Source organism: Cornus florida, unplaced genomic scaffold (genome assembly GCF_030987335.1).
Source record: "Cornus florida cultivar Cherokee Brave unplaced genomic scaffold, ASM3098733v1 CherokeeBrave_3.0.0_Hap2_Chr09, whole genome shotgun sequence".
Taxonomy (NCBI): Eukaryota; Viridiplantae; Streptophyta; class Magnoliopsida; order Cornales; family Cornaceae; genus Cornus; species Cornus florida.
Window position 1 is genome coordinate 57290834 of NW_026775579.1, and position 20148 is coordinate 57310981.

Here is a 20148-nt window from a genome sequence, read left to right on the forward strand (position 1 = left end):
CTACTCAGCTCGATCAAACTCTAAGACTGGAACCGCCCGATACCTGAAAAATAAGAGTGGGTCAGGCCCACGAGCAAGTTCTATACTACTACTATCTAAGCAAAGACCCGATACGCATGTACATCCTAAACAACTCAGTAATATCTATATAATCCATAAATATATATATATATATATCCACACTAAAGGACTCTCACTGGACTACAGGCCAGTCTCAACCTGACTAGTAGGCAATATACAAAACGCACCTAAAATGGGTATGAGTACTTAGACCTAGCAGGGTACACCTCAAACCATCATAACCAGCTATGCATCCCACTACTTATATGCTCCCTAACCATCGACTCTGAGACTTAAGCTCATATCGAGGTACCATAATTATATATATAAATTCCATCCAAAACCAATGTAGTGCTGTTCAACTGTTCGTTGCCAAGACACGACATTTAATTAGGATTTAAATGTTATAATTAAATCCATTTCCTTAATCCAGAATGGGTAGGAGTTAACGTTTTGATCTAATCCAAACCTAATATGACACCGTCCCATATTAGTGCATATAATCCACATAAATCCATATAATTGATAGAACAGATAAAGCAGTTCAACAATTAAAATCCAGAATAGGTAGGAGTTAACATTTTGATCTAACCCGTACCTAATATGCCACCGTCCCATACCGGTGCATATAATCCACAAAATCCACTAATTGATAAAACAGAATAAGCAGTTCATCAATTTAAAATCCAAACCATTGACAATACAGATACTAATTGTAAACAACAACTGATCCATAATAAGCAAAATAAAAACATGTAATTGAACAGGCTTATTTTTATACCACTCCACAATCATCCAAGAATTGATAATACAAATAACATATGTAAACATCAATTTATCCACAGTAAGCATATTATAATTATGTAATCTAGCATATTTATACTTTACCACTGAAACATGAATAAACTATAAATCCATACGCAGAAAAACTGCTACAAATAAGGTTAAGCAATTTAAATCCTCTACCTCCAAAAACAGTATACCAATTTACTTAAAAATTATATCATGTTCAAGCTATAAACATTAGTTGGTTTATTATGCATTAACAAGCCTTCTTGAGTTTTAATAAGGCCCTAGACATCACTGAAAAACCCCAGTATAGCTCTTAATTGAACCTGGAAACTTCAAAATCCAAGCACCGTAGCAAAACAACTCGCCAAAAATGAAAAAATATCAAGTTTCATTGGAGGAGCCGGCTCCCTGACCAAGGGAGCCGGCTCCCTTGGTTAGGGAGCCGCCTCCCAACAACAAAGAGCCGGCTCCCCACTAAGGGGAGCCGCCTCTACTCCATGGGAGTCGGCTCTCTCCCTCCTCTGCTTCGTCTTCCACTCCTCCGGCAACTACCTCACATCCAGTCCCTCTCTGTTAGGGTTCCTAGCAGTCCTAGCTAAGTCCCAGCAAGTATTTAAGTCTATAATGTATTACTAACAGTACTTTTAACAGACAATCATGCAAGAAATCGTAAATTCAAGCAATTAGAAATTTATTAGCACATATACTATTATGATCAGATTTTTAACATGCATGACAGATAAATTTATCATTCAACTAATCCTGGAATTATTTAGGCATGTAAAGAACACAAAGCCTAAGGGAAAGAGTTAGATATAAAACTTGCATTTAGGTTTCAGTTTGAAACCTTGCACCGTCGTCTCTATTTTTCCGACGACTTCTAACTACCGTCAACCTTCTACTGCTCTGGTTCAAACCCATAAGTAAGCGTCAATCACCTCTCCTTAGTTCAACCCTTGTCCCTAGCCAAACCCTAATTCTCCTCACTTAATTTTCTCTCAACCCTCTCTGTATACATGAACCCTCTGTATACGTGAATAGAGTCTGTGTTTTTTTTTTTTTTTTAAACCCTAGGCAGAGTTAAAACGATATATTTATAGGTGTATAGGAAAACCTAATTCTAATTAATGAAGAGACACAACCGCAAAAGAAAAGAAAATAACAAATAAACTAACTATATGTATAAGTCGGCAATTTAATAAAAATATGAAACCATAAAACCACATTATACATATAATGAAAAATGACACTAATTTAATCATTAATAATAATTAATAACTAAACTAACCCTTATACACATATATAACCAAATATATATGTAGAACCATCCATGTGTAGTACCCATTTAATCCCCTATCCAAGTAAACCATATAACCCAAAACCGTTGGCCCATTACTACTATCCAAGCCCAACTCCTTGACATAAAAATAAATATTTAATTTCAATTAAATAATTAAATCAATTTAAACATATAACTTCAATTTAAAACAAATAAATCAATTCAAATAATTACTCAAGTAACCAATTAAGCAAATACCACATAAACCTATAATTTCAATTTAAAACAAATAAATCAATTTAAACAATTAAACAAACACATCATAAATAATTTCATACAACCATTAATTTAAATAAATCACGTAAGCACACAGTCACATATTCCATTAAAATGCATAAGAAAAAAAAATTAAATTCCAATTATATCATTTCTAAAATTAGGGGTATTACAAAGTGTGCAGAATATTGATGAGATAGCAATTTTTGAAGAGAATGACAATGGTGGGAATTCGATGCCTTTTCATTCTCATTTAGGCTTCTATTTATAAGCTTTTTTCAGAGATTTACATGGAGCCGTTTCCTAGCTTTTATTCCCGGACGTGGGTGTTTATACCTATTGATCGTGTGCATACCATTATGCAAGCGTTATGGACTTATGGTCCTGTCGAGATTGGGCTACCCATTTGGCTTTTATGTCAAGTAAAGATTCCTTTATTTAATTGGGCTGAACTAACATATGCATATGGCTCCTATTGTTGGGCCTCCAACTGACAATGGGCCTCTGGATGCTTTAGTTTAGTCACGGGTTACTCTTTTGCTGCCATGTGGTGTGTTATGATTGGTGGGGGTTTTTCCCTCCACACTTTGCCCCCGATTCCTTTTATGAATTTGATTCATATAAGGAATTATAACTGCCTTCGAGAAGTGGAGAAGTTTTTGCGGCTATTACTACTTATCATTACCATTTGTCCTACTGATTTTGGGGTCTCGTGCTCGCCTTTCCATTATCTGCCTCTCTTTGCTTATATAGGGATAAGTGAGAAAAACACCCCTAATGTTTATATTTTGGGCAAATAACACCCCTATCCTTTATTTTAAGTATATAAGTCCGTTAAGTTTGAAAAAATGTGGCAAAGAAAGGTTTGAGGTCATTATTTCTTTAAAAATTTAGTCATGTGCATTATACATGACATTTTTAAGATAGCAAATTTCAAAAATACCTTTCTTTCTTCCAATAATGCCCTTACATATATATATATATATATATATACTTGTCACATTTAATTAGTTTTTTTCTTTATATTATTTATTCAGTTATAGAGGAATATTTTAGTCTTGAGCAAAGTGAGAAAAACACTCATAATGTTTACATTTTGAGCAAATAACACTCCTATTGTTCATGTTGTGTATATAACTTTGTTAAGTTTGAACTTTTAAAAAATGATCGAGTAAAGAAGGGCTTGATGTCACTATTTTGTTAAAAATTAATGCACTTGACATTTTTAAGATATAAAATTCTAAAAATGCACGTATGTCTTCCAATAATGCCTTCATATATAGACACACTGAACCGAAAAGAGGGACACTTTAGTCATTTCATATTAAATTAATTTTTTTACTTATTTTTTTATTCAATTATAGAGGGCCACTTTAGTCTTTTCAGCAGTAAAGTCGCTGTTTGCTCCAAAATTAAATATTAGGGATTTTTTAGAACGTGTAAGGGGTTATACACTTTAATGCATACCATATGGGTGTTTTTTGCTCATAACCCCTTTAGTATATTTAGCATTCAGGTCATTTTTTACACAAAAATTGAATGTTAAGGAGTTTTTAGAATGTATAGGGAGTTATATATTCTATATGCATGCCATAAGAATATTTTTTGCCCACTACCCTATATTATATATATATATATATATATATATATATATATATAAAGAAGAAGATATTTTAGTTATTTCACATTTAATTAGCTTTTTATCTATTTTTATTCAGTTATAGATGGACACTTAGGTCTTTTCAGCATTCAGGTCATTGTTAGACCCAAAATTGGATGTTAGAAACTTTTTAGAATGTATAAGGGTTATACACTCTATATGCTATGATATTTTCACTCGGTGACCCCCCCACCCCCACACGCACGCACGCACATATATACTACTATAATTTTAAAAAATGAGGTATTTTAGAATACCTTTTCTAGTACTATTAAATACCTCTCTTCATCTTCATCAGGTAGCAAGACTTGAACCTTGGCTTACCAGCTTGTAACGCAAAATGTTACCCAAGAAGACACAAGGAGGTTTGGTGTTAACTAGTTATTCATTTATTGATAGATACTATAACTTTGGAAGCAACTCACTTTCAATAAAATTATAAAGAATTAGGAGATTCTAATCCCATTTAATCACAACCCAAAAGCAAATATTTAATTAATCCCTTTGTGCTAATAAAGAACAGTTAATTAAGCCCCTTAGTACTTTGATGCAAATTAAAACAAGACCAAAAAGAATCATAATACATTTGAGCCGAGTGGGAAAATTTTAAAATATTAATAGTTGATTCAGATGTAGAAAAAGAAAATATTCTGAAAAAATTTGTGAGCAAAACCAAACATGGTGGATGTATGGACAAGTAATGACATGATATGTGCCTATTTGCCAAGTTTAAATTTGTAGATGCTTGGAGAGAGAGAATGCCATGTAAATCCATGAAGGAAGGTTCAAGCGAAAGCTTTATGTTATTTTGGGGTGACAAAATGGGTCATGACACACCAATTCATATTTGCCCGCATTAAAATGGATATGGGTAAAACATTTTAAAATATAAGTCAAAATGAGTGACCCATATTCAACCCATTTTTAGAGAAGGTTAAATGGGTTGAATATAGGCCACCCTTTTGACCCATATTTTACCCATTGTATAAGAGACTCAGTTTCACAACCTCTATTTGACTCAAATGCACCTCTTCGTTTCTAAAATTCTCTCACACGATTCAAATTCTATCTCTCTCTAAAATTCAAAAGAAACCTATGTTTACATTTGTATTTCAAAGGTGGACAACCTGATTTATTCATTTAATTATTTATTCTATAAAAAGCTTAACAGGTGATTTCATATAATATATATATATATATATATATATATATATATATGGTGTGGGATCCACTATTTATGAAATTTGGAAGAAATAAAATTAGTAGCGTGGCCCACTATTGAGAGAATTTGGTACGCTGGTTTAAATTATGTGTATAGGTTTAGGGAGACAATATTCAAACTCCACTTTTCTCCAATTACACTACATTTATCATTTTCTTTTAAAGGAAATGACAAGAAAGTCTTGAATTCATTAATGCACAATTCCTTAATTTATAATGTCATAACAACCCTTTATTCAACTTTTTTATTTTTTTTATTTTTATTTTACCTTCTTTACTCTCCTTACTATTTTTTTTTTCCCTTTCTTTTTGTTTTTTGCCGGAGCTCAAAGAAAATAATTTATTTTATACTAATAATTTTATTTTTGACAGTCAAAAAGGATAATTTATTCCACAGTGACTTTTTTTTTTATTTTTTTGGTACAATCGAAAGAAATATTTATTCAACAAAGAGGTAAATTTATTTTTTGGTAATTTTTTACGGGTCCTGTCAAAAGAAATAATTAATTCCATAAAAATAACCTCTTATTATTATTATTATTTTTTTTTTGGTCTTATCAAAAGAGATAATTTATTCAATATAGATAATTTTTTTTAATCATCTTCCTTTTGTACTTTTTATTATTATTATTTTTTTAGGATCTTGACAACAGAGATAATTTATTTAATAAATATATTTTTTTGGGATTTTTTTTTCTTCATGTTAAGAGATAATTTTTTAAATGGTTACTTTTTATATTTGTATTCTGCCAAAAGAGGCAATTTATTCAACATAACAATTTTTTTTTTTTTTTTTTTTGGTCTCTTAAAAAAAATTATTCAATTAAAATACTAAAGATTAGAGATAAGGGGAGAAAGTATGAAAATGCAGTTGTCTCAGTTAAAAAGTAAAAATTATTTACTTGTAAAGGCAAGGTTAGAATTGTCATTTCATTTAAACTTGTAATGCAAATGTTGAAAAGTGGAGTACGGATATCGCCTCCCTAGGTTTATTGTATATATAATGTTGTAGGTGTGAACACATTAAATATATATAAGAAAGTTGTTTCCTTAGCTTACTTTGTAAGCTTGGCTTATGATTATATCTATGTCTATACTATTATTAAATTATTAAATGTGCAAAGAGTTTCAATCTTTCAGTATTTCAGTATTTCAATATTCAGTATTTATTTATTAAAATAAAAATATATATATATAAAAAAATTATTTAAAAATTATTTAAAGAGTTTAATTCAAATTACAAATTATCTAATAAAATTCATAAAAATTAATTTAAAGAATTTAATTCAAATTACAAATTACCTAATAAAATTCATTTTTCTTGTCCCACATTGGTTTTGAGTTATAAAGGATTACATGGAAGCCTCTTATAAAACTATAGACCTAAAGAAATATTAATCACACCTTTCTCGGCCTTTTGGCTAACCTTTTTCGGCCTTTTTGGCTACTATCAAATGTAGTACTAAAATTTTTTTGGTCGGCCTTTTGGCTAACCTTTCTTAGTCTTTTGGCTAAGAGAGTATCAGTCTTTCAATATATATTATTATTAAATTACAAATTACCTAATAAAATTCATTTTTCTTGTCCTACATTAGTTTTAAGTTATAAAGAATTACATAAAAGCCTCTTATAAAACTATACACTTAAAGAAATATTAATCACACCTTTCTTGGCCTTTTGGCTAAGATAAAGTATAGTACTAAATTTTTTTAGGTCGGCCTTTTGGCTATCCTTTCTCGGCATTTTGGCTAAGAGAGTATTTCAGTATTTATTTATTAAAATTAAAAAAAAAAAAAAAGAATTTTTATAAAAAAAATTGCCAAAAAATTATTTAAAGAGTTTAATTTGAATTACAAATTACCTAATAAAATTCATAAAGATTAATTTAAAGAGTTTTATTCAAATTACAAATTACATAATAAAATTCATTTTTCTTGTCCCACATTGATTTTGAGTTATAAAAGATTACATGGAAGCCTTTTATAAAACTATAGACCTAAAGAAATATTAATCACACCTTTCTCGGCCTTTTAGCTAAGATCAAGTGTAGTACTAAATTTTTTTGGGCTGGTCTTTTTGCTAACCTTTCTCGGCCTTTTGCCTAAAGAAAGTTTCAGTCTTTCAGTATATACTATTATTAAATTACAAATTAATTTAAAGAGTTTAATTCAAATTACAAATTACCTAATAAAATTCATTTTTCTAGTCCCACATTGGTTTGAGTTATAAAGGATTACATGGAAGCCTCTTATAAAATTATAGACTTAAAAACTATTAATCACACATTTCTCAGCCTTTTGGCTAACCTTTCTCGACCTTTTGGCTAAGATCAAGTGTAGTACTAAATTTTTTTGGGCCTACTTTTTGCCTAACCTTTTTTGGCCTTTTGGCTATCCTTTCTCGGCCTTTTGAATAAAAAGTTTCAGTATTTCAGTACTTATTTATTCCTTAAAAAAAAAAAAAAAATTGCCTAAAAATTATTTAAAGAGTTTAATTCAAATTTTAAATTACCTAATAAAATTCATTTTTCTTGTCCCATATTGGTTTTGAGTTATAAATGATTACAGGGAAACCTCTTATAGAACTATAGACTTAAAAAATATTAATCACACATTTCTCGCCCTTTTCGCTAACCTTTCTCGTCCTTTTGGCTAAGATCAAGTGTAGTACTAAATTTTTTTGGGTTGGCCTTTTGGCTAACCTTTCTCGGACTTTTGGCTAAGAGAGTTTCAGTCTTTCAGTATATACCATTATTAAATTACAAATTAATTTAAAGAGTTTAATTCAAATTACAAATTACCTAATAAAATTCATTTTTCTTGTCCTGCATTGGTTTTGAGTTATAAAGGATTACATGGAAGCTTTTTATAAAACTATAAATCTAAAGAAATTTAATCACACCTTTATCGGCCTTTTGACTAACCTTTCTAGCACTAAATTTTTTTGGGTCAGCCTTTTGGCTAACCTTTCTCGGCCCTTTGGCTATAAAAAAAATTTACCTAATAAAATTATTTAAAGAGTTTAATTCAAATTAAAAATTACCTAATAAAATTTATAAAAATTAATTTAAAGAGTTTAATTCAAATTATAAATTACCTAATAAAATTTATTTTTCTTGTCCCACATTGGTTTTGAGTTATAAAGGATTACATACAAACCGCTTATAAAACTATAGACCTAACGAAATATTAATCACATCTTTCTCGGCCTTTTGGCTAAGAGAGTCTCAATCTTTCAGTATATACCATTAGTAAATTACAAATTAATTTAAAGAGTTTAATTCAAATTACTTAATAAAATTCATTTTTCTTGTCCCACATTGGTTTTGAGTTATAAAGGATTATATGGAAACCTCTTATAAAACTATAGACATAAAGAAATATTAATCACACATTTCTCGGCCTTTTGGCTTAGATTAAGTGTAGTACTAAATTTTTTTTGGGTCGGCCTTTTAGTTATAACCTTTCTTGGCCTTTTGGCTAAGAGAGTATTTTAGTATTTATTTATTAGTATAAAAAAATATAATTAATTTAAAGAGTTTAATTCAAATTACAAATTACCTAATAAAATTCATTTTTCTTGTCCCACATTGGTTTTGAGTTATAAAGAATTACATGGAAGCCTCTTATAAAACTGTAGACCTAAAGAAATATTAATCACACCTTTCTTGGCCTTTTGGCTAACCTTTCTCGGCTTTTATGGTAAGATCAAGTGTAGTACTAAATTTTTTCAAGACGGCCTTTTGGCTAACCTTTCTCGACCTTTTGGCCATAAAAAAAAATTACCTAAAAATTATTTAAAGAGTTTAATTCAAATTACAAATTACCTAATAAAATTCATTTTTCTTGTCCCACATTGGTTTTGAATTATAAAGGATTACATAGAAACCTCTTATAAAACTATAAACCTAAAGAAATATTAATCACACATTTCTCGGTCTTTTTGGCTAACCTTTTTCGGCCTTTTGACTAAGATCAAGTATAGTACTAAACTTTTGACTAAGATCAAGTATAGTACTAAATTTTTTTGGGTCGGTCTTTTAACTAACCTTTCTCGGCCTTTCGGCTAAGAGAGTTTCAGTATTTCAGTATTTATTTACTAATACAAAAAAAAGTTTTTATATAAAAAAAATTACCTAAAAAATATTTAAAGAGTTTAATTCAAATTACAAATTACCTAATAAAAATTATTATTTTTGTCCCATATTGGTTTTGAGTTATAAATGATTACATAAAAGTCTCTTATAAAACTATAGGCCTAAAAAAATATTAATCACACATTTCTCCACCTTTTGGCTAAAGAGAGTTTCAGTCTATACTATTATTAAATTACAAATTAATTTAAATAGTTTAATTCAAATTACAAATTACCTAATAAAATTCATTTTTCTTGTCCCACATTAGTTTTGAGTTATAAATGATTACATGAAAGTCTCTTATAAAAATATAGACCTTAAGAAATATTAATCACACCTTTCTCGGCCTTTTGGTTAAGATCAAGTGTAGTACTAAAATATTTTGAGTTGGGCTTTTGGTTAATCTTTTTCGGTTTTTGGCTACCTTTTGGCTAATAGAGAGTTTCAGTCTATATTATACTATTATTAAATATGCAAAGAGTTTCTGTCTTTTTATTACCTAATAAAATTCAAATAAAATATTTATTAAAACTCTAACACGAAATACATTTCAAATTATAAAAACTTTAAAAATTATTACCTAATAAAATTCAATTACAATATTTATTAAAACACCAAGTCGAAATATATTTCAAATTATAGAACTCTAACACGAAATATATTTCAAATTATAGAAACTCTAAAAATTATTACCTAATAAAATTAAAATAAAATATAAAAATTATTACCTAACAAAATTCAAATAAAATATTTATTAAAACTTTAACATGAAATACATTTCAAATTATAGAAACTCTAAAAATTATTACCTAATAAAATTCAAATAAAATATTTATTAAAACTCTAACACGAAATATATTTGAAATTATATAAACTCTAAAAAAAAAAGAGTTTCTATAAAACTCTAAAAATTATTACCTAATAAAATTCAAATTACCTATTTTATCTGTTGTTGTTTCTAAAAAAATTTATACTCTCTCTATATATAATTCAGTCTAAAAATTATTACCTAATAAATTTCAAATAAAATATATATTAAAACTCTAACACGAAATATATTTCAAATTACCTAAAAATTATTTAAAGAGTTTAATTCAAATTACAAATTACCTAATAAAATTCATAAAAATTAATTTAAAGAGTTTAATTCAAATTATAAATTACCTAATAAAATTCATTTTTCTTGTCCCACATTGGTTTTGAGTTATAAAGGATTACATTGAAGCTTATTATAAAACTATAGACATAAAGAAATATTAATCATACCTTTCTTGGCATTTTAGCTAAAATTTCTAGGCCTTTTGGCTAAGATCAAATGTAATACAAAATTCTTTGGGTCAGCCTATTAAAATAATAAAATATTTCCTAATTAATAAAAAAATAAAATATAAATATTTCAGTATTAATATAAAATCAAAAAGAATTTAGTAATTTACAAAACTCAAAATCGACCACCAATTTCAAAATTTAGTATTTCAGTATTAATATAAAAACCTATATCATTATACATGCAGAGATTTATAAATAAAACATAAAGAGTTTCAGTATTTCAGTATTTATTTATTAATATAAAAAATATTTACTAATTGATATAAAATGAATTAAAATAAAAGAGTTTCTATAAATAAAATGAATTAAAATAAAAGAGTTTAAAATCATTATTAAAACAACTAAAAAAATAGGTAGAATATGTAATTATTTAATAAAATAATTTAGCAAATAATAAAATAAGTTACAAAACATTCATCATGTGCATCGCAAGTGCCTTTTATATATATATATATATATGCTCGTATTGGTGTGTATTCGAGATGTATAAAAAAAGTAAAAAGAAATAAAGAAAGCATTCTCTCTCTACATTATGTCCTCTCCCTCTCTCTCTCTCTCTCTCTCTCAAAGTTCTTTATTTTGATATTTTTGTTTATGTTAATTAATATTTATATAACAGTAATGAGATTATCCAAAATAATAACTTTTTTTTTTCTTCCATAAAACGGGTTGACCCGGACCATTTTTACCTAACTCATATTTAACCTGTTACAAGCGAGTTGCACAACCCATATTCGACCCTGCCTAATGTGTGTTTGCATTCACGTCATTGCTATTCAAACTAATGAAATAATATAGCTTGATGAATGGGAGTGAAAATATTATCAAATATCTAACACAACAAATCATTTATGTTTGACATCCCTTTAATTAATAATAAGAATTAAAATGAGAACACTACAGCGCATTGAACCAAACCCCAGATTCGAATTTTCTGATTCTATGCAAAATCGTCACTAAAGGATGACAAAACAATAACGAGACACAAAGCAAAAGCCCCAAATTGGAGAATATAACCCATATTCAACCCTGCCAATTAGCCACCCCTAATCCTATTTCACTGTGTTGCTCCCGTCCCAAACTTAATTTGATACTTCCAAACATCACTTCAAATTTATCCATTGAATTAAAAATAAAAAATAAATATTTAAATCTCCCAAACAAAACATCGGATTTATCCATTACATTGAAAATAAAAAAACTAAATATTTAAAGTGAAAGAAAATAGATTTTCATTTAAGAATAAATTATGGCAAAAGGGAGGTATTTTGAAATACCTCTTTTCTCCATCAATCTCTCTCTCTCAACACCAGTCTCGAACCCGGGCCGATAGCTATGTGACAAGGCCACAAGCCACCAGGCCACAGGGTGAACCGGTGCTCGGTTACCCTCCCTATATGTACTTTAGACTTGGTCACATGGTCTACATTGGTCGATTTCTAGGGTTTCAATTTTGATCTTTGATGACAAAATTTGAGCGGAAATTACTACTGATTCACTCCTCAACTTTTCAATTCGTATATACATACATACATCAAGAACATCTGGGGCGACCTTCAAACAGCAATCAATCAAAAGGTGTGTCATTTCTATGTCTCAAAGATGTGTTTAAATACTTTCAGCATCAGTTACTTTACTCATCTGATTCATCAAAGTCTCGAGACATGTTAGCAGTAGTAGTTTAGGATCAAACATGTCTGATTCACCAACGAAATGATTCATATTTTTTAGGGTTTAATTCACAAAACCTCACTCTACTGTCATTTTTTTGACACTACTAGAATTTGTAGTTCCATTTTAAATGTTGGGGACAGAAAATGGAAGAATCCTGACTTTAATTTGACACCCTGCTTGTGATTCTTTGCGGCCACAACAAGATTGGTGTTCTACTGGTCCCACAGAACATAGCAACTGTGATTGAAACTCGATTCTCATCCGCTTCACACTCACACTCATGTTTTTTGTATATACATATAATCGTTTGGCTTTTCGAAACTCCGAAATTGGTGGCCAACATCAACACAGTTTGTTTTGTTTGTTACTCACACAAACAACAACGACAATGCTGATCATCAAGATATATAAATACACACGTATATGTATGGATATGTGGCCAAAATTATGCTTTTGGTTTTGGTATGTCAGATGGGTGGCTCTGCTTGCTGGTGGGGATGTGTTGGCTTTACTTTTTTTCTCCGCAATTGGAAGGTTCAGCTATGGGTTTTCTGTTTTTGACACTCAAACCCTAGGCATCGCTGACCCTTTTATAGCTGGTATATGTGTGTGATTGTTGTTTTATTTTTATTTTTTTGGGCATAAATTTGATGAATTGTATTGTAGTTCTTGTTTCTCGAAAACTCTGAATGTCTAGAATTGGCATTTGGTATTCAACAGGATGGATTTTGGGTGCTTATTTCCTTGGGGGTTATGGGGAGGATGGAGGAGGAATGAATGGTTTCTCTAAGGCTGTTATTACTGCTACCAAATCTTGGTCTTTGGGTATTCCAGTAAGTTCATCTAGCTTTTGTTTTTAATTTTTATTTTAAAATTATTTGCATTTATCAATTTTATTAATTTTCAACATGTATTGAAATGCTTTATTTTGTTATTTGATTGATGCATAATGTTACAAACAATATCATATAACAATGCCAGGATTATAAGCATGAAAGACAAAGAGGCCGGCCAAAGCTTACATGGGATGAAATAATTAAAAACGACTTAAAAAATTTGAATTTGAGAGTAGACATGGTGTATAAAAGAAAGAATGGAAAAAGAGAATTCATGTGGCCATATGGGATAATGGCAAGAATGATGATGTTGAGTTTTTTCCCTTCACTAAGCTGAATTTCCAAGCTCATGGGTTGTTGGCTGAACAATAGTAAGTTGTAGATATTGATAATAGATTTGTGGGCTTAAATTTATAGTTTGAACTGTAAAGGGGTTTCTATGTTGGCGTGTCAAGAGTTTGATTTTTCTGTTTTAAATGCACTCTTGGTCAAGCAGCTAATCCTCTTTTTGATCACGATAGTTGATGCTTACCTAATAATTTGTTTTCAGTTCAGCTAGTTGCCATGCATTGCTGAAAATTTACAGCATTTATACCAACGAAACAAAAACATTGAGTGAAAGTCTACACCATCAGACTAGTTACAAGTTAAGTCTTGTCACTTTTTGGATATCTCCATAAAAATCTGAAAATTGAACAGCAGTGAGATAAATAAGGTGACCAATATTGGATAGTTAATCGTACGATATGAGAGATTCAGTATAATTATATAGCAATTTTTTTGATATTAGGGGAACTTCTTGGCCTTTCGATGCTCTACTGCTTTATGTAGATCATGTTGCTTCATGGTCTTGAAAACTGAGTGAATTTTCTTTATTAGAATGAGATTTAATAGGTTTGAGTACCCTTTTCTAGGTGCACGCTTTGTTGATGTGCAGTAATTTGTATCCTTATCATCATGTTGATACATTTTTCTACAAAATTGTATTTCTTACAAGCTAAGTATAACGCCGAAATTCTCACCCAAGCTGGTGTTGATTCTGAGAAAATTCATAACTTAAACTTTTCCTTAAGGGAAAATGTGATTATCCAATATATCGTCATTTTCTCAGAAGTACATGAATGTTGAGAGATACAATAAAACACTAGTATCTGGTTTTGATGTTCATTCCTTGTTTTTCCTTTATGTTTCTTTTGCTTGTAATTGTTGAGAGATACAATAAAACACTAGTATCTTCCAACAACTTGTGAAAACTTTTTTGTATTTATTAGCATCTACATGTAAGAGTTGTATTTTCTCTAAGACTTCATTGGTGGTGCACATGGCTGAACCACCTTGGTGGCTTCTCTTATTTGGTTTTCCACCAGTGTTATGTTGTCTTCAGGGGGCGTCGTTTCTAGTTCATCTGTTAGGACTTTGTGTCATGAGTTTTGGCAATTTCAGTGTTTAAAACTTTATGCAGTTGTAATTTTTATTAAGTTATTTGAGTCCTATTTGTTGTTGGATATAAGTCCAAGATTGATTCAATAATGGTTGACAAACCTTGTAATGGTAGATCATTGACATAATGATATCTTTGAATTGTGAAATATGTGAATGCTTAACACTTGTCAGCTGCTGCTTTAGGTGCCACAATGCTATGATTTTCACTTCCTCCCGAGGTTTCCTTGTCGTGCTCATTTATTAAGTTATTAAAACTGTATGCAGTTGTAATTAAAACTTTATGCAGTTGTAATTTTTATTAAGTTATTTGAGTCCTATTTGTTGTTGGATATAAGTCCAAGAATGATTCAATAATGGTTGACAAACCTTGTAATGATAGATCATTGACATAATGATATCTTTGAATTGTGAAATATGTGAATGCTTAACACTTGTCAGCTGCTGCTTTAGGTGCCACAATGCTATGATTTTCACTTCCTCCCGAGGTCTCCTTGTCGTGCTCATTTAGTCAACATTTTTGTCTAATGTTGATATCTGAAATCTATCCATCTCGTTAACTAACACTTGCATTGTAAGTGATTTTGTTTTGTGGTGTCATTGTAGAGTCATGCCTAGGAAAGAGAAAAACAGACGGCATAATCTATAGCCATAAAAATTTCAGCGTCATTGTAGAATTATGTCGAGGAAAGAGAAAAACAGACGGCATACTTGGAAATTTCTGATCTATAGCCATAAAAGTTTCACAATTGATCTCTGGACACATGAATTTGTGTGAGCATGAGTTGGGAGATGGCACTTAACTTTTTTTTTTTAATTTTGGCATTTTAGCAAAGTCTATTTTAATTTTTAATCCGTCTAACAATTTCCTGAACTTTGGGTGTCTATGAAATCTACTTTTTTTTTTTTTTTTTTTACTTATCAAAAAAAAAAAAATGAAATCTACTTTTTTTTTTCTCTATTTGCCTTTTCTTGGCAGGTGGGAATGACGATAAGGGCAGCAACAGTAGGCCATATTCCGCCACCTAGCTTTATCCTAGTAACCCTGGGAAGCACTGCTTTTTTACTTATTGGATGGAGAGCACTATTGTTCAGCATTCTCCCTGATGATAAAAGCAAAAAGGATGGCGTCGACAAGCATGACAAGCCATTTGATCTGTTTGAGGTAAATAATTTTTCGTGATTGATCAGCAACTTGAAATTCATAGTAATGCGCTGACTTCTCATTTTAAGTTTAGTGAGTCGTTATCTCAGATCCAATTATCTTTTTCCTGATTTTACAAAAGAAACAATTATGAAAAACTATCCTTGATGACTGAAATGTCTTAAGGATATTTAGAAATGCTTTCTGGTATTGCGTTGGATTATGTTAAATGGATTTGGATACATATATCAAGTGTTTGTATCTCTCTCAAAGCATCTGATTTCTGAAATACCCTAAACCAAGGACACGGTAGTACTTCTAAATATATATTTTTTTTCTTTATTGAGTAAATCTCATAATGTACGATTATATAGTAAACTTGAATTATTAGATAATGTTTGTTACGTGCATGTCCAACTGGAATGTCACACATTTGCCCCGTACCCCATGAGTGCTCGTGTTGTGTGTCTGACATAGGCCTAGGATATTCAGCATACATGAAAATTTTGTTCTTTTGGTGCAGTCGATGACATCTTTTGTTCAAGAACTCCAAAATCAATGGAAGCCCAGACCACATGCCACAAACATCACAGTGAAGTAAAGCATGAGACCACTCTCAACTCCCAAGCAAGTATTTTTCTATCACATCTTTTGTTCAACGGGTGGTCATCTGTGTTCCTAAATGCAAGGTCATTGTTGTACTTGCAGGTAGCAACAATTGTAACCAGTGAAAAAAATTCTCAGATGCCCTTTTTATTTATTTATTTATTTTTATTTTATGGTTTTTGATATTTTGTGTCTCCGAGTTTCAATATAATGGCAGTTGCTTGATTCTTTGAGGGAAAAAATCCTCATAATCTCTTTACTGCTAATTGGTCTGTATAATTTTAAAAATCATACCAATTTATTAAACCTTAATCTAAATTATCTGCACATCTATGTTCTTAGATGTTATTATATTCTTCTATATTATACTAATGATTTACAGGTCACTGTCAATCCAAAACAAAATATTTCTTAAAAAAATAAACCAAAACAAAATAATAAAGGATTTCTATGCAATGATTTTATTATATTATTATTTTGGTAACGAGGAGCCCTTTCAAATTTCCAATCTTGGGTACCTTTTATGCATTAATATAAGGTTGCAAAACATAATAATAAATGAAAAAAATAATCGAATAACATTTCTTTTGCTGTTTACAAAAAAATTGAATAATAATAGTGAAAAGATATGAGCAATTTTTTGTTTGCAAATTTCAAAATTTTACTAACAGAACAAGGCACCACGACCTATTAACTCTAATTTTCACCCTAATTGTGTAAAGTCGTTCAAATTTTAACTTAATTTATTTTATTTTTTCAATGCCTCTTAAAAAAAAAAAAAAAAATTCAAGTTTTGGCAATTTAAAAATCTATTGAATCTGATCCAATCCACTCACCATGATTATTTAATACTCACTCAATGTCTAAGTTCCAATTTTGTTTGTGTAAAGATTTGCAATGATTGTGTGTGATATAGCAAAGAGTATTTTTTCCATAATAAATATAGATAAAAAGGAGAGGTATTTTAGAATACCTCTCCGTAGCTTTTGAAGAAATCAAATAAGTTGAAGCCCTAAACCAGCAGACTGATGAACCAGTGTTACATTATGAAAAAATATATATTTTTATGTATGTATATGTGGTTCAAATTATACTTTTGGGTTTTGTATGTCAGTCGTGTGATTGTTTGTTTGTCCAAATCTTGCTCCGTGGTATTCTAGTAAATTCATCTTATTCTTTTTTTCTTTTTTCTTTTTTCTTTTTTATTTTTTATTTTTTATTTTTCGTTTTTCATCAAAGGTTCTTTAAAATTTAAAATCTTTGATTAATGCATAATGTTACAAACAATATTATTGTATAGTAATGCCAGGAATATGAACATTCCATGAGCACGACAACCAAACACCCAAAATAAGATTTTTCCTTTTTTGGTTAAATAATTTTTTTAACAATTTTTTTTTTTTTTTGGTATTTAGCAAAGGATTAGGTTGAATTCATGAAACAAAACATGCAAAATAATTTGTCAAAAAATGATGGGTAAGTTAATATGCTAAGTAAATGATTTATCCCTCAACTCTTTATGCAAATAAAAGCACAAGATAAGAAGAAGATAAAACAACAACAAAAAAAAACAAAACCATAATACATTTGCATTGAATGAAAATTTAAAAATATTAACTGTGGCTTCGGATAAAAAAAATTCATGAAAAAAAAAAAAAAAAAAATGTGAGCGAAATCATGGCACCAAACTTGAGTTGAAATATTTGGAGTTCCAAAAAAAAAAAAACAAACTTAGAAAGAATCCGTTTTGAATTGATTTCAACCTCAAAAGAGTATTAAATAGAAACGAGCGAATTACACAAAACCCTCCTTATGAATTGTTTTAGCAAAAAGTTCCCCTCAATTATTAGAGGGGGTATTTTAACTAGAGTTACAATTCGGACGAGTTGGACGGATTTGAAGTATAACTTGAGCCCAACCCATCATATGAAATGTTAAACCTAAGCACAACCCTAACTCTATCCTTTTTTTTTTTTTTTTTTTTTTTTCATAATTGTCCCTAACTCTATCCTCAACCTTAACTATTTCACCTAAGCTCAACCCATCCTTCTACTTTTAAATTCGGGCTTGCAACTCGGACTTAGATTTCAGATAAAAACCTCGGGTTACTTATATGGCTAATCTTTACACCGAAAATTTAATATGATCTTTAACTAGTTTTAGATTAAATTACTCCTAAATAAGAAATTTTTTTTTTAGATTTTTAATAAATTACAAACAAAATTTTAGAAAATCCTCCTACATGTTAATATATAATAAGTTAAGATTTAACAAAACAAGTTGAAAAGAAAAAAAGTAATCATAATTTAAATATCATATATATAATGTATTTAAAAGTAAAAATATATATAAAAATAATATTATAATTCGGGTTCGAATTGGTTTGGGTTGCTAGTACTTCGACTCAAGTCAACCCTAATTAAATTTCGATTGAGATTTTTCAATTCAAGTCCAACTCTAATTGTAAAAATAATTGCCCATACCCGTAAAAAATCGAACAAGGCTCGGGTTGGGTTTGGATTACCGAACCCAAGTTGCACCCTAATTTTAAGTGATGGTTGTTTAAGTGATTATATTTTAGACAAAAATACCCCTTAAACAGATACCCTCTTCAATAGTTTTACCTTTTCTCTCTAACCTCTTAATCTCTTCCATCCCACCACAACCACCTCCATCCATTATAATACAAATTTAGCTTCTTAACCGTTGGGCAATTGATTGCTTCACTTTTAATCCAAACACGCCTTTACCACCACCATCGTCGTCGTCCTCTTCAAGCATCCCTCTCCTTATAAACCCTAATTTTTGCAGACCCATTTGTGAGATACAGAAGCACATTTCTATACATAAACATATAAAAACATATATGTAGATTATTTAGAATAATCTATGTAACGTTTACATAGAAGACTGATAGTGCAAGAAATTGAACGTACCTCTGATTACATGTATATATATTAGATTATGAGCAACACAGATTGTTGGAACAAAAACGGAAAAAATGATGTTTAATGTCAAGATTAATTAGCGGAAAAATGTAATAACAAATTAATTCCAATTGTTCTTCTTTTTAAAAATTAAATCAATTCGAAGTGTTAGAATGTTGGGAACCTCAAACCATTTACCTTTCATTATATTGAAGAAGAGAAAATATCACTAAATAACATATTTTGGTGGTGAAAACACAATCAATCTTTAATTTTTCTCTTTTCGCACCTTTTTAATTGACAGCTTTCCAAATTTATTAAATTTTATCGCTTCTTGGATCGTTTTTCTACTAGGTCGCAGTTGCAGAGTGTGTGTAGAGAGAGAGAGAAGAGTGAGAAAAGCCCTCTTTTTCGGATGTGTATATTTCAAATTCGTTCCAAATCAAGATGCCCTTGATTTTGAATTCTTTCACTTGAACCCTTGTCTTCTTCTGTTTAAAAATGATAGTAGTAATTGGCTAAAGATGTGATATTGGGCTCTAAATTCTATAATCTCTACCATCCTCTCCTTAAAAACCCTAATTTTTGCAGACCCATTTGATATCAATTGTGTATTTGTGGTTCTGTGTCGTCAATCGTCATGGCTCATGAATCTGTGGCAGTTACATCGCCATCGGCGACGTCGCTCGCTCCCGGTTTCCGATTCCACCCCACTGATGAAGAGGTCGTGCAGTACTATCTCAGATTCGAAGCCTTTCATGGTGTTAGA

General features: G+C 29.9%; 1 protein-coding gene across 1 annotated transcript in view; it reads left to right on the forward strand.

Annotated features, from left to right (window-relative positions):
- Window positions 1–18181, forward strand: part of LOC132272655 (uncharacterized) — a 77248-nt gene extending 59067 nt beyond the window's left edge. The window contains exons 4-7 of the mRNA XM_059773757.1: window positions 12898–13025; window positions 13147–13259; window positions 15682–15867; window positions 16370–18181. Of these exons, the coding sequence (XP_059629740.1) occupies window positions 12898–13025; window positions 13147–13259; window positions 15682–15867; window positions 16370–16447 (505 nt within the window). The 3' untranslated portion in view covers window positions 16448–18181. The remainder of the gene's footprint in view (window positions 1–12897; window positions 13026–13146; window positions 13260–15681; window positions 15868–16369) is intronic.
- Window positions 18182–20148: the final 1967 nt, after the last annotated feature.